This window comes from Dendronephthya gigantea, unplaced genomic scaffold (assembly GCF_004324835.1).
Source record: "Dendronephthya gigantea isolate DGI-Jeju-01 unplaced genomic scaffold, DenGig_1.0 000048F, whole genome shotgun sequence".
Taxonomy (NCBI): Eukaryota; Metazoa; Cnidaria; class Anthozoa; order Malacalcyonacea; family Nephtheidae; genus Dendronephthya; species Dendronephthya gigantea.
In genome coordinates, this window is record NW_021163058.1 from 1 (window position 1) to 13,256 (window position 13,256).

The following is a 13,256-nucleotide window of genomic DNA, read 5'->3' on the forward strand; positions in this document are numbered from 1 at the left end:
TATTTCCTTGAGCCGTCGAAACAATCTGAAGCAATATCAATTGCAACCTCGCTGAATGAAGATATAAATGAGCGAACTATTGAGGTAAAAACGTTAAAGTGATCCAAATCAGAGTTGCAAAAAAGCTGCGTGTACGCGGGTACCACCCGGAGGAAGGTTTGCTTTGAGTGAGGTTTTTGAGGAAGGTTCAAAGTTGAACACTCTAATTGATCACATGCATATACCAAAAAAACAAATATTTCTTTATACTGGTTGCCACTTGACTCAGTGACGTGACGTCATTTTGAGCAAGGTTTCCAAAACTTGAAAACCTACCGGAGGAAGGTTGAACTCTTTTTTCAACTCTGATCCAAATCATTCGTAATCAATACAAGAATGAAATAACTACCACACCATACGAATTGTTAAAAGTTGCAAAATATGTCTGAAGCTTTGAGAAATTTAAATCTTCTCGTTTTCCTTATAGGTTTGTGCGGATGTTTTAAATTCTTTGCAAAATGGATGTTTTGGTAAATGCCCAGAAAAAGTGGAGGAATATAAGAAGAGATGCCATGTTCTGTTTCCTTATTGTTTAATATTCATGCCAGCAAAACAGGGAGAGATTGTGGAAAATGGTCCTAGTAGCGAAAAAACAGCTTGTAACGGAAGTAATGAAAGTAAAAGTTGATTATCGTTGTCGATGGAAGTAAGAGTCTTACGGCAGAAGAATTCACTGCAAAAAAATATCATTGAGAATTACCACTGCGACTATTATAAACAATGAACATTCAACAATATCAAGACACGTCGATAGTTGCAAGAACGAGTTAATAGAAGATGGAATAGTTTTCCACGGAATAGACATAAATATTGTTCGAGCTTCACATTTTAGGCAAATGACAATTACTACAAACGACACGATTCCTTAATTCACAGCGATTTCATTATTTTGCTTTTGTCAGATTTTGGCAAGATTTAGATTGGCAAAATTCTTAAACTGATTTTCATTGTTTGCCAATTTCATTAGAAAAAAAATTAGTCTGCCTGTCCTTGGATGAGAGAACGTGAGGCTTTAACTGTTTAGTGTCTTAAAGACGATATAGATTCTTTTACGATAATTTTACAATGATTTGTCATCAAGAATATGAATATTTTTGTGCCAACAACTTTGAAAACTTGTCTGCGTTTGTCTGGCAATTCATTTGAATATCAAAAGTTGATGTGGACATGTTGTTTTATTCTGTATGCACTCTATATCTAAAGGGGATTTAGCATGTCATCCCGTGACGGCGTCCATGAAGTGTGTTGATGTGGAACGAGTTGAGGATCATTGTTTGCACAATAGAGGCATATTTTGTTTGGTGACCTCTAAGTTAGTTCATTATCCCCTAGGCGGAGGTTACTGAAAGCTTATGCAATATACAGGCAACATTTTCGACATAACTGTCGAACTTGGCGAGGCAGGAGCCGGGCGTCCACACGTTCTTTCTCTAAAGAATCTCCTCCAACTAGTCAGTGGAAACACAAGCAGAGGAAATTTTATAAGATGGCGTTTTGCAGCATGTGTGTTGGCTGGCGGTTAAAACATTCTTTAAATTTACTTCGTTTAAATAAAAGATTCTTTTCCACAGCATCTCGGCTAATGAAAAATGAAAGTCCTAAGCCAACGAAACAGTTCAGTCTAAGTTTTGAAGAATATCAAACGTTGCGTAGAAAAGTTAGAACTCAGAAGAGGATATCTGGAATCCCATTTGCAGCAGTGGGTTTAACGTCATCTTCAATGATCTCTGTTATGTTAAATCCTCATTTATTTGATGCAACTGATCCTGAACAGATACAACCCATTCTGTAAGTTCAATTCCTCTGTTTTTTTGTTTTCTGCAGCAGCAATGTTAAGACATTCTCTTTCACCTTAACCTATACTTATGCTGTTTTTCATTTCTTTAGTGGAATGGATCCTCTTGTTTTCTGTACATTATGTGGTGTGGCAAGTTCTGCAGCTGGGTATATGTTGGGATGTGCATTGTATGGGCTAGTATGGCAATGGATGAATAAAGATCTTGCCCAGAAAATTAAAGAGGTATTATTACCTAAAAACGTACTTCACAAATTTGAAATCAAGTTGAGTTCCTTGCCAGTTGATGTCATGCATTTTTGGTCTTTGAGGGAAGCATTTGTTGAATACTCAATAATAATAATAATAATATATAATAATGATCAAGTAAGGATAAATAGCAATGTAATTATTTGTAATTTAGTTGTACCTAACTATTCTTTTCTTGCCCATTATATTTTTAGAGAGAAACAGATTTTTTCCAAAGATTAGAGAGCCATCGAACAGATGCATTTAGTAAGTTTGAAGATGATTTTTATGGAGAAAGTATAAAGACATTGAGTGATTATCGCCAGTGGGTGCGACAGATGCAAAGAAAGAAACAAGAGGAAGAGAAATATGGAAAAACACTTGTACAAAATAAAGAAGATGAAGCATCATAACATTATAGTCTATGTGAAGTTTTTAGGATATCAAATATTATTCAAATGCTTGCTGCAGCATGAAAAAGCATATTAGGCTTTTAAATCTGGTGGTTTTAACCTGAACTCCCAGATTGTCTAGCTACCGCTGAGTAGGGTGAAGATATATTCAGTGCACAAATACTACCCTGAATAGTGTATATGAACTATGTACTGTTGCATCAAATTGATAAATATTTTGACAAATCCTGAGTCATTCCTGGATTCATGCATCAGAGCACGTATGAGAAATGAGAAAATTGTCAAGTGAAAGGAATATATAAATTTACTGCGTGGAAACATCGCTATGACGTCATATTGCATCGCAAATTGCAACTTTTTGCTTTTCTTTTGTTTGTTACGTTTTTACATTTTCTGATTTGTCTGATTATTTGGTTGGTTTCGGGACACCTTCCTTGAAAGCCGAGTTTGAAGTTGCACTAAGATGCCTGTGAAAGTACATATTGAATACTGGTAAGAACCTTGCTGTATTTAGTCTGTATTAAATCTATTCAATGTTAATTTTTCTCCTGACAACAGTATGTTTACATAATAATAATAATTCATGGCGCGATCGTCGTCTGAATTCTGAAATCATTTCATTGATGGTCGGTCATATTATCTTTTATTTTTAGAAATGTGGTTAAATTTCGACTAAAACGGAAATATGAATTAATACTTATACAGCCTCCAATAATTCAGCTCTAGAAAAGTATTGTTTCCCTTCAGTCTTCATCCCCTCACTGTGGGCATCAATTTCGTGACGTTTTTAGTAATCTGATTTAATAACAAGATTTTGTGCAGTGTGTATAGTATTTGCAAAGACGAATGATTTTTTTGTGTGTAAATTGTAATATTGAAAAAGTAGCTGGGCCATCTTTGCTCAAGAAATTAAAACCAGTTTTGATCAGTCTGGTATGTGTGGAGACAGGCACACTTATGTTTTCTTTTCATGACTGACATTAATCTTTAGGCTCTTTTATGGAATGATTGTTGTGCATGATATACTGTGTCAGCATGCATGGTGTGCTGTGTGTCAAATCAAATTTGGTAGAACATTTAAGAAATGTTGTACCTAAATAGTATTTCATGGTTTCTGTATTCTATAATACTACATATGAAGTTGATAAGCAGTTACAAACACATATGTGTGCCAATCTACTCAGTGAGTCAAGAGGAACTCATTGAGTTGCAAATTGCACTTAATAGGTGTTTGACTTATCATGTCAGGTCACTAGATGTATTTTAATATTGCATTTTAGTGGTGGATGAGGGTACTACCCTCGCTTCAGGGAACTGGAGCAAAGTATCAAGAAATCAATTCCTGATGCTGATGTCACTGGTCAAGTTGGGAAAAGAAGTAAAAAATTTTATTATAATCCATTTTAATAATCTCCAATTTTTTGTTAAAGCTTAATTTTGATTGTTTTCATGTTCAGGTTCTTTTGAGATTACAGTTAATGATACTCTTATCTACTCTAAGTTGGAGAAGGGTGGTTTTCCTGAATTTGAACAGGTATTATATTGTTCATTATAAATTTAAAATTGAAATATTTGACTGGACCATATTATATATCAAGCTTTAGTAGACTTTAACTTATTTTATCTCCTAAACTTGTTTGGAGGGATGCAAACAGAAGTGATAATTGGGGCTAAATTGGATAATATGAATTTTCTGAATATTTAGTGTCTCATACCTACTTATTTACGTTCTAGGTAATAAAAGAGATTGAGCGAGTAAATAATGGTGGGGAAGCAGGAGAAATTTCTAAAGAAAGCTCAGGCTGCATTGTTCTTTAAGTAATTCTTGATAACTCTAATTTCTAAGTTTTAACAATGGTAACAATATTCTCATGACTATGAAAAATACAACTTTTTAATGAAAACTGCTGCTTAAATCGAATACTACATATTGAAAGCAGTGGTTGGATGCAATCAGATGTTGTATATTTCTATTTTATTAATAATATTAAACACGTACTTTAAATAAACTTTTTTTATTGCTTTAATGCATGTACTGCAGCTGATTTAATAAAATGTAGTATGTTGATTTTGAATGAAGGTTGTTGTTCATTTGTGCAACGCAACCAGCCATAACTAGCATAAGCCTCATCGTGGATATTGTAAATACGCTAATACGAAATTTCAGATGAAGCAGCAAACCGGTTATGGTACGAACAGGGGCGCTTAAGTTATGGTTACGAACTGCAGTTGAATACTTTTAATTCGCATTTTTCAAAAAGTATTAGTTATTAGACTGAAATTGAAGGTGAAAGAAATGAAACATGGTGAATCGCGATCCGTCCAATGGCAATGTGGTCCAATGGTACATACACCGTTATCACCGTAATACGGTACCGTACACCTTTTACTAGTTGCCCGGAGCTCACTGCTCAACCTTCACAGGAGAACTTCAACGAAGAAATTTTATCTTCAGTAAATTTGGTTAGTTTTGTTCCTTGTGATTCGCAACGAACGTTTAAATTGTGAAATTTAAAATAAAAAAGTCTTTCTTTATTAACTCGGTACTAAACTAATATCAGTACTGAGCTTATATGTTTCCTGTAATTTAATGGCATATTTAATTAACCCCTTTCCTGTTTTGCAAAGTGCAAACAACTACAATTTTGACTTTGTTTTCAAACAAATATGTCAGTAATCACGAAAATAATTTGTCAAATTTAAGTAAAAGTTGAAATTCAAGCAAATTGAACCTATTGATATTGATTTAGCACTGAACTGTTTGCTGAATCACATGATCGTCAAGGTAATAGTCATGGACAGTGCCTCTCTCAATGAGAAACGAAATCTCTCGTTTACAACAATTATATACAATTTCTTTCGAAAAGTTTAATATACGTCTGATAACCATCATTCCTGAAGGTATTTCAACTGAACTTAATTGAATGTTGCCATCAAATAAAGAGGAACATTGTAAACAAAAAAGGTCTTCCGGCGCTATTGTTCTGTTTGTCTCAGATTGTGCTAGGCAGCCTGGGCTATTTCCAATTTATTCTGTATTAAAATTTAATTCCCTGCACACCCGTCGGTGCATTGTCATTGATCTTTTGCAATGTTGAAATTATTCCGGCTTGTATTGCTAAATGATAAATAATGTGTGTTTTTTTATATCAAAATATATATTGTATTTTTGGATATTCAATAATTAGTAAAATTTAAAATTAAGAAAACACGTTCTCATATGAAGTCGAAAATAGTTTGTCAAAATTTAATTAGATTATTTGAACTCCATGTCATTTGAGCAGATGGGGCTGATTATCTATATGACCTTGCATCAAAAATGAGACGTAATAAGTCATATTAATATTCATTTTTTGTAAACTTACGTTCTGGGGCCGGTTGTATCAAGCCCCTTAAACGGTGGATAAGTTCAAAATAGAAAGCAAGTCTGCCCTTTTATTCAAGAAGCAAACAAAATGTTTTTAACCTCAATACAAAGATACTGTTTGCAACTACATATCCAGTGCATAATATTCAAGTTGACTCATTCAAGAGAGATGTAAGAGTGTTATTTAATTTTGACTTATCCACCGTTTAAGCTAAACGGGCTTGATACAACCGCCCCCTGATTGGGGGTAAATTTCCACACCGAAAAATACTGAACGGGAAACCGCTTGGGGTGTTTTAGTATTTAAAGATAAGCATGTGTTGCTTAGTTGGGTAGGTAGGTACTAGGTAGGTAAAACTTTATTTAAAACCAAGAAACACGCTAGCCCCATCAACTCCAAGCGAAATTACCCTGGGTACGAGGTTGCATCAACTCTAGGCTGGTTTCCATGAAGGGCGTGTTTAAATATTAAAAACAGTTCAGTATGACTACAAAACAGGACAATTACACACAGACAGTTTCACACAAAAATAGATTATATGAATAGGTAGGAATCATGCGTTTCAGTGTCCAACAACAATTGATTTAAACAAACGAAGCGACTCGGCTGATTTTGCTTCGTTTGGGAGGCGATTCCAAAGCATAGCGATTCGGCCTCTTCTCATGCACAAAAGACTCCCGAAGAGCCGGCGCAGTGTGGTTAAGTATCTTGTACATCAATACTGACTTGGCACCAGACCGTCTAGTTTCAAATGTGACCCAAGAAAGATTGCTAAGAAGATCGATTGATGAAGTATCATAATTTGCATCAGTTAAGACCCTCGCTGCACGAAACTGAAATTTTTGCAACTTGTCTCTGAGCAGCTTACCACAAGTATCCCACAGAGGGGAGCAGTAATCGAAGTAAGGCTGCACAAGACTTTTATAAACAGATTCTAGGCTATGTCTAGGAACAAAGGGTCTTAGTTAAGTTTAAAAATGATATAAAGTCTTTACGAGTTTACTCAAAATGAATATTAAAAGCATTAAAGCACTCTTTGTTTGTACATTATCGGGTTTTACATGCATTCGTCACAAACAAGGAACTCGAAGTTCAATACTGCACTCGGCTTCGAGTTCCTTGTTTGTGAAGAGTACATGTAAAACCCGATAATCCACAAACAAAGAGTGCTTTAATGCTACGCGCCTCGTCGGCTATCAGCTCATATACGACTCGAGTTCGCAGAATAACTGTTAATTGTATATTTCACATAGTTATGTACGGTTCATAAAAGTGATAAAACGTCCAATATCTTGATACTTCCTCTACAACACGATTCGTAACAATTCGATAATTGCTCTTTAGCCTTATAGGTCACGGCATGCAACAAAAAAAATCATGTATGAAGAAAATTGGAAATGAGAAATCACAAAAATATATTACTATTAATATTATTAGTTTAAATTATTAATGAAACAATTTTTTATTATAGTTCTATACTATATACAGCTCCTCCATTCAAAATATACTAAGCCGGTTTTAATAAAGTAATACCGAACAACGGGTAATGTTAGAGTGCTTAGAAAAACCACTATCCCGCAGTGTATAGCTCCATCCAGTGTTCGTATACAAGCTTCACCAGTACTATATATAGTAGGCTAAAAATCACGGAAAAGCTAATAGTAAATCTATATGCTTTTTTTAACGACAAAAATGAGGAAAAAATCAGTTCATTATCCAGCCGTTTAACCTAGCTTCCATAAAAATAACGACAAAAATCTGACTAAATACGACGTGATAAGGTCTCAGTATAGTGCTTCCGAAAATACTTGGCGTGTATTCGACACGTGCGTGCATTGTTTTTGATAAAAGGATGAAGTAAAGACATTTTATATTATCCGAAACTGGACGCAATATTCACTTTTATTACTTGGATTGTATCCAGTTTCTGGCTTTCTTTGTTTGCCGGCATCCGCAAGGAGTGTTTGAGGACCTACTATTTTTCCTCATTATTTAACCACTCGAAATTGTACGCATACATACTTATATTGGCCAAAATGAATATATTTTTCACTGACCTAATACCAGGCTATATATTATACCTTATTTAAACTTATATGAGTTATATATATCTAGTAGCAACGTCCATACTAATTATTAGGCAAATAAAAAAAAACGACAAAAGCTGAAATTTTTTTTCGAACTATATAAATAATTTTTTTGCTTCAACTCCATGAGAGAACTACTTTCATTTAAAATCTCACTCAATGTTAAACAAACAACTTGAATGGATACACATACGCCTGTCAGTGGTCGGATCGCATGAGCAATTGAGACTAGATCATATTATACAGATCTTAGACCTAGAATTTTCTTTCCATCATGATTGAAACAAATGATATGAGCTACTTTTTACAGAGTTAGAGGAGTATAATTTTTACCAATCTACTGTGTTTTATCCTGGAATGCCTTCAACCTTTACTAGACTTATACCTGAGTTCAAATGTCATCGTATAATTCCTTCTATAGATCTGGAATATATTTTCTTCATGGCGATCGAATAAAAAAAGCGACATACCGAAAAGCTTTCTTAAAGCTTTCTTGTGGTAATTATATAATAATTCATTCACAGTATATTTCAGTAAACAGGGGTCATATCGGCCACGACATTAGAAATAAAGGTTTCATTGCAGCGTAATGATCTAATAGTCCGTATTCCGTCAACCTCATTTTTCTTTTTCTCAGCTGAACCTCATCAGTACAGTTGGTGGGATAGTTTTGGTTTCGAGTCAGTCGCTTGTCGCAAAGCATTGTGTGATTGTGATTCTGTGGCTGCCCGGTGTTTCAAGAATTCTCCGTTCAACAACCACTTCAAACATTATGATCAGGATAAATGCTAAATACGTATAAACGATTTCTGGCGAAAATCGATATAATGAATTTCCTACTTTATTTTGAGTTTTTGATTTGCCTACTTTGTAGTGTTAATTATGTAGCTAATTGTAACTGAACTACAATCCTGTAGACTGTAATGTCAACTGTGGCCCAAAGTGGTCCCATGGTACATACACCGTTATCACCGTAATACGGTACCGTACACCTTTTACTAGTTGCCCGGAGCTCACTGCTCAACCTTCACAGGAGAACTTCAACGAAGAAATTTTATCCTCAGTAAATTTGGTTAGTTTTGTTCCTTGTGATTCGCAACGAACGTTTAAATTGTGAAATTTAAAATAAAAAAGTCTTTCTTTATTAACTCGGTACTAAACTAATATCAGTACTGAGCTTATATGTTTCCTGTAATTTAATGGCATATTTAATTAACCCCTTTCCTGTTTTGCAAAGTGCAAACAACTACAATTTTGACTTTGTTTTCAAACAAATATGTCAGTAATCACGAAAATAATTTGTCAAATTTAAGTAAAAGTTGAAATTCAAGCAAATTGAACGTATTGATATTGATTTGGCACTGAACTGTTTGCTGAATCACATAATCGTCAAGGTAATAGTAATGGAGAGTGCCTCTCTCAATGAAAAACGAAATCTCTCGTTTACAACAATTATATACAATTTCTTTCGAAAAGTTTAATATACGTCTGAAAACCATCATTCCTGAAGGTATTTCAACTGAACTTAATTGAATGTTGCCATCAAATAAAAGCCGCCGAATTTCTTCCTGACGATTTGTCTGCGATTTCTCTGAAAACACAGAGGGGAAGAGGGGAAGAGGGGAAGAGGGGTCAGAGAGGAACATTGTAAAAAAAAAAGGTCTTCTGCAATTGCTCTGTTTGTCTCAGATTGTGCTAGGCAGCCTGGGCTATTTCCAATTTATCAGTCTGTATTAAAATTTAATTCCCTGCACACCCGTCGGTGCATATATGCATTGTCATCGATCTTTTGCAATGTTGAAATTATTCCGGCTTGTATTGCTAAATGATAAATAATATCTTATTTTTTTATATTAAAATACATATTGTATTTTTGGATATTCAATAATTGGTAAAATTTAAAATTAAGAAAACACGTCGAAAATAGTTTGTCAAAATTCAATTAGAATATTTGAACTCCATGTCATTTGAGCAGATGGGGCTGATTATCTACATGACCTTGCATCAAAAATGAGACGTGATAAGTCATAATATATGCAGTTAAATGATCGCGGGTTAGCTATATAAACTGTTGAGAAAATGTCGTCTTCTGTGTCACGACTATCCATAGCAACGTGCATGTGATGTGTGATATGTAAGTACTTCTTGCTCTGCCAATCATCGTTATTTTTTTCAGGAAAACAAAGTCTTAAGTTTCCAGAAAATTTTGAAATTCTAAAGTTGACTAGACTAGCTTTAGCGTGTAAGATTAATTGTATATTTCACATTGTTATGTACGGTACATAAAACGTCCAATATCTTGATACTTCCTGTACAGTACGATTCGTAACAATTCGATAATTGCTCTTTAGCCTTATAGGTCACGGCAATTAAAACAATCATGTACAAAGAAAATTGGAAATGAGAAATCACAAAAAATGTGTTACTATTAATATTATTAGTTTAAATTATTAATGAAACAATTTTTTATTATAGTTCTACTGCTCTATAACTAAACATGATTTGGAGTGTCAGTTATTTCCTTGTAATATTGACCGTTATAAATACACTCGATGGCAAAGCTGGTAAGTGTTGAGTATGAATAACCTTAAATATATACAAAAAATCCAGTATGCACGAATTCTGGCACTGGAATTTCAACAAGGAAAGACGACAGTTGATAACAGTTTCGCTTTTCAGTTTGTTCACGATATTTCATGCAAAGAGCCCCGTGTGTTTTATTGCTGTATGATAGTGTATCGTCAGTTTTAGTAATGAAAGATTATTCTTAAAATGTATCCAAATTTTAGCTGTGTATAGCTAAATATATGTATATTGCATGTCCTCTCTCTAAATATTGCATTTTGTTGAAATGCTTGTTTGTTCGAAACGTTGAGGGTTGAATCTATGTGTGTAGAGATTGTGACTGTGTGGTCCAAAAAATGATCGAAATTGTGAAATTATTTATCACTTTATGTTAGTTGACTCGATAAACAATCAGAAAAGAGGATTATACTTTGGTCATATGATATCATGTGAAACTGGGCGCAGTGCTGTCGATTACCTGGACTATGGTTGTTTCTGTGGTTTGGGTGGAAGAGGGACACCTGTGGATGAACTTGACACGTATGTACAGATTTAGAGCAGTACTCACATGTCTTGAACAGTCTTTTCAAATCTATTTTTAATTAAAATCATGAGAAAACGTCACAAAAAATGAACCGGTAAACTGCAGTTTAAAATTTGATCATAAGGTTAACTAGTTAGCGTGGAGTATAAGATACAATGATATTTTGTATTTCCAATACTAATTTCAGTTAAATAAAGTAACATAGTTAGTTTATATATAATAATATTTAAGAAATTATTAATATTTTCGTGTTTCATTTGACACAAATTTTATGTACAAACTGTGATTGTAGTTCACTTTTTGATGTGATCTTGATTTACTTTTTTTATTTTTGATTACAGATGCTGCCACACACACGATCAGTGTTACGGAGATCTTCTGGACAGCGTGTGCAGTTTATCACATTCAATATATTCCATCACTTACAAGTATCATGGATGTTCTGATTGTGGTAATTATATGTCAAATTTTTCATAATACTCGTTGAACCACTGATGATTCACTTTACTGTCCATGCAATTTAAAAGTGCGTTTGGAGTCTCTTTCCCAGTTCGGATTGCAGGCAGGGCTGGTTGTAAAAAACTATTAATTACATTTTGCATATAGTTAAATCCTAGTTAACTCAGAAATACACGACTCTGATTGGCAAATTCTCTCCTTAACTACAGTTAAAAGTTAACTAGCCTTTATACAAATGGCCCCGGTCTTTATGTGCAAAAAATATTTTAGAGGGCCGGTGATTAGAAAAACCACTAACCCCGTGAATAGCCTTATCCAGTGTTCGTCTACACCCGCACCAGCACCAGCAGGATAAAAATCACGGCAAAGTCGAGACTGCAACACAATGGCCCTATATTATCCGAAACTGGGCGCAATAATCCCTTTTCTTACCTGGATTTTGTCCAGTTTCTGGTTTACTGCGTTTGGCATCCGCAAGGAGTGTTTGAAGACCAACTATTCATCGTTTATTCAACCTCATCATTTAACACTCGAAATTGTACGCATGCATTACTCATGCATATCAAAGCCAGTGGCGATAAAATGTAAATTATTCAGATATTGAGATGTCATTTTCATATTCTGTTTTAGCACGATGATTTTCAGTAAATCGGTGAAGTTTGTTTTTTTATTTAGCTGAGCCTCATGAGTACAGTTGGTGGGATAGTTTTGGTTACGAGTCAGTCGCTTGTCGCAAAGCATTGTGTGATTGTGACGCTGCTGCTGCCAAATGTTTCAAGAAATCACATTTTAACGACGAATTTAAACATTATGATTATGATAAATGCTAGCTAGATACATGTGATTTGTGAATGCTTGATGTTTGAAATTAGAGGTGTTAAATCAATAAAACTTACAGTAATTGATACCTCGTTTTTTTGCTTCTGCTCATGAGTCCTGAATAAAATAACGTTTGTATATATATATACGAAAGTTGGAATGCACTATCCCACGATAGTCTTTGGAACTTGCAATTATAAAAGAGGCTCCTCAATTCAAAAATACTAAGTTATACCGAACAACGGGTAATCAGTGTTGAGTGTTCGTATATAAAATCTGCACCAGTATACTATATACAGCAGACTAAAAATCACGGAAAGCTAATGGAAAAACTACATGCTTTTTTAACGATAAAAATGAGGAAAAAATTTAAAAATTAACAACGAATTGTATTGTATTCAGTTTCTGCCTTTCTGCTTTTGGCATCCGCAAGGAATGTTTGAGGACCGACTATTTTTCCTCATTATTCAACCACTCGAAATTGTACGCATGCATACTCATATTGGCCAAACTGAATATATTTTTCACTGAACTAATACCAGGCTATATACCTTATTTAAACTTATGAGTTATATATAGCTAGTAGCAACGTCCATACTAATTATAAGGCAAATAAAAGAACGACAAAAGTCGAAATTTTTTTGGGAAATATATAAATAATTTTTTTGCTTCAACTCCATAACAGAACTACTTTCATTTAAAATCTCACTCAATGTTAAACAAACAACTTGCATGGATACACACACGTCTGTCAGTGGTCGGATTGCATGAGCAATCATGAGACTAGGTCTTATTATACAGATCTTAGACCTAGAATTTTCTTTCCAACATGATTGAAACAAATGATATGAACTACTAAATTTTTACGGAGTTAGAGGAGTATAATTTTTACCAATCTACTGTGTTTTATCCTGGAATGTCTTCAACCTTTGTTAGATT

General features: G+C 34.2%; 2 protein-coding genes across 2 annotated transcripts; both read left to right on the plus strand.

Annotated features, from left to right (window-relative positions):
- Positions 1 to 1,528: 1,528 nt before the first annotated feature.
- LOC114528195 (presequence translocated-associated motor subunit pam17, mitochondrial-like) lies at positions 1,529 to 4,550 on the plus strand. Its single transcript, XM_028549809.1, has 6 exons — positions 1,529 to 1,827; positions 1,927 to 2,059; positions 2,278 to 2,967; positions 3,756 to 3,853; positions 3,933 to 4,009; positions 4,210 to 4,550. Exons 1-3 carry the CDS (start codon positions 1,541 to 1,543, stop codon positions 2,473 to 2,475), a joined length of 618 nt encoding a protein of 205 aa, XP_028405610.1. The 5' UTR covers positions 1,529 to 1,540; the 3' UTR covers positions 2,476 to 2,967; positions 3,756 to 3,853; positions 3,933 to 4,009; positions 4,210 to 4,550.
- Positions 4,551 to 10,011: 5,461 nt separating this feature from the next.
- LOC114528227 (phospholipase A2 A2-actitoxin-Cgg2a-like) lies at positions 10,012 to 12,369 on the plus strand. Its single transcript, XM_028549851.1, has 5 exons — positions 10,012 to 10,064; positions 10,406 to 10,494; positions 10,891 to 11,035; positions 11,381 to 11,490; positions 12,174 to 12,369. The coding sequence occupies exons 2-5, from the start codon at positions 10,428 to 10,430 to the stop codon at positions 12,326 to 12,328; spliced, it is 477 nt and encodes a 158-aa protein (XP_028405652.1). The 5' UTR covers positions 10,012 to 10,064; positions 10,406 to 10,427; the 3' UTR covers positions 12,329 to 12,369.
- The last annotated feature ends 887 nt before the right edge of the window (positions 12,370 to 13,256 follow it).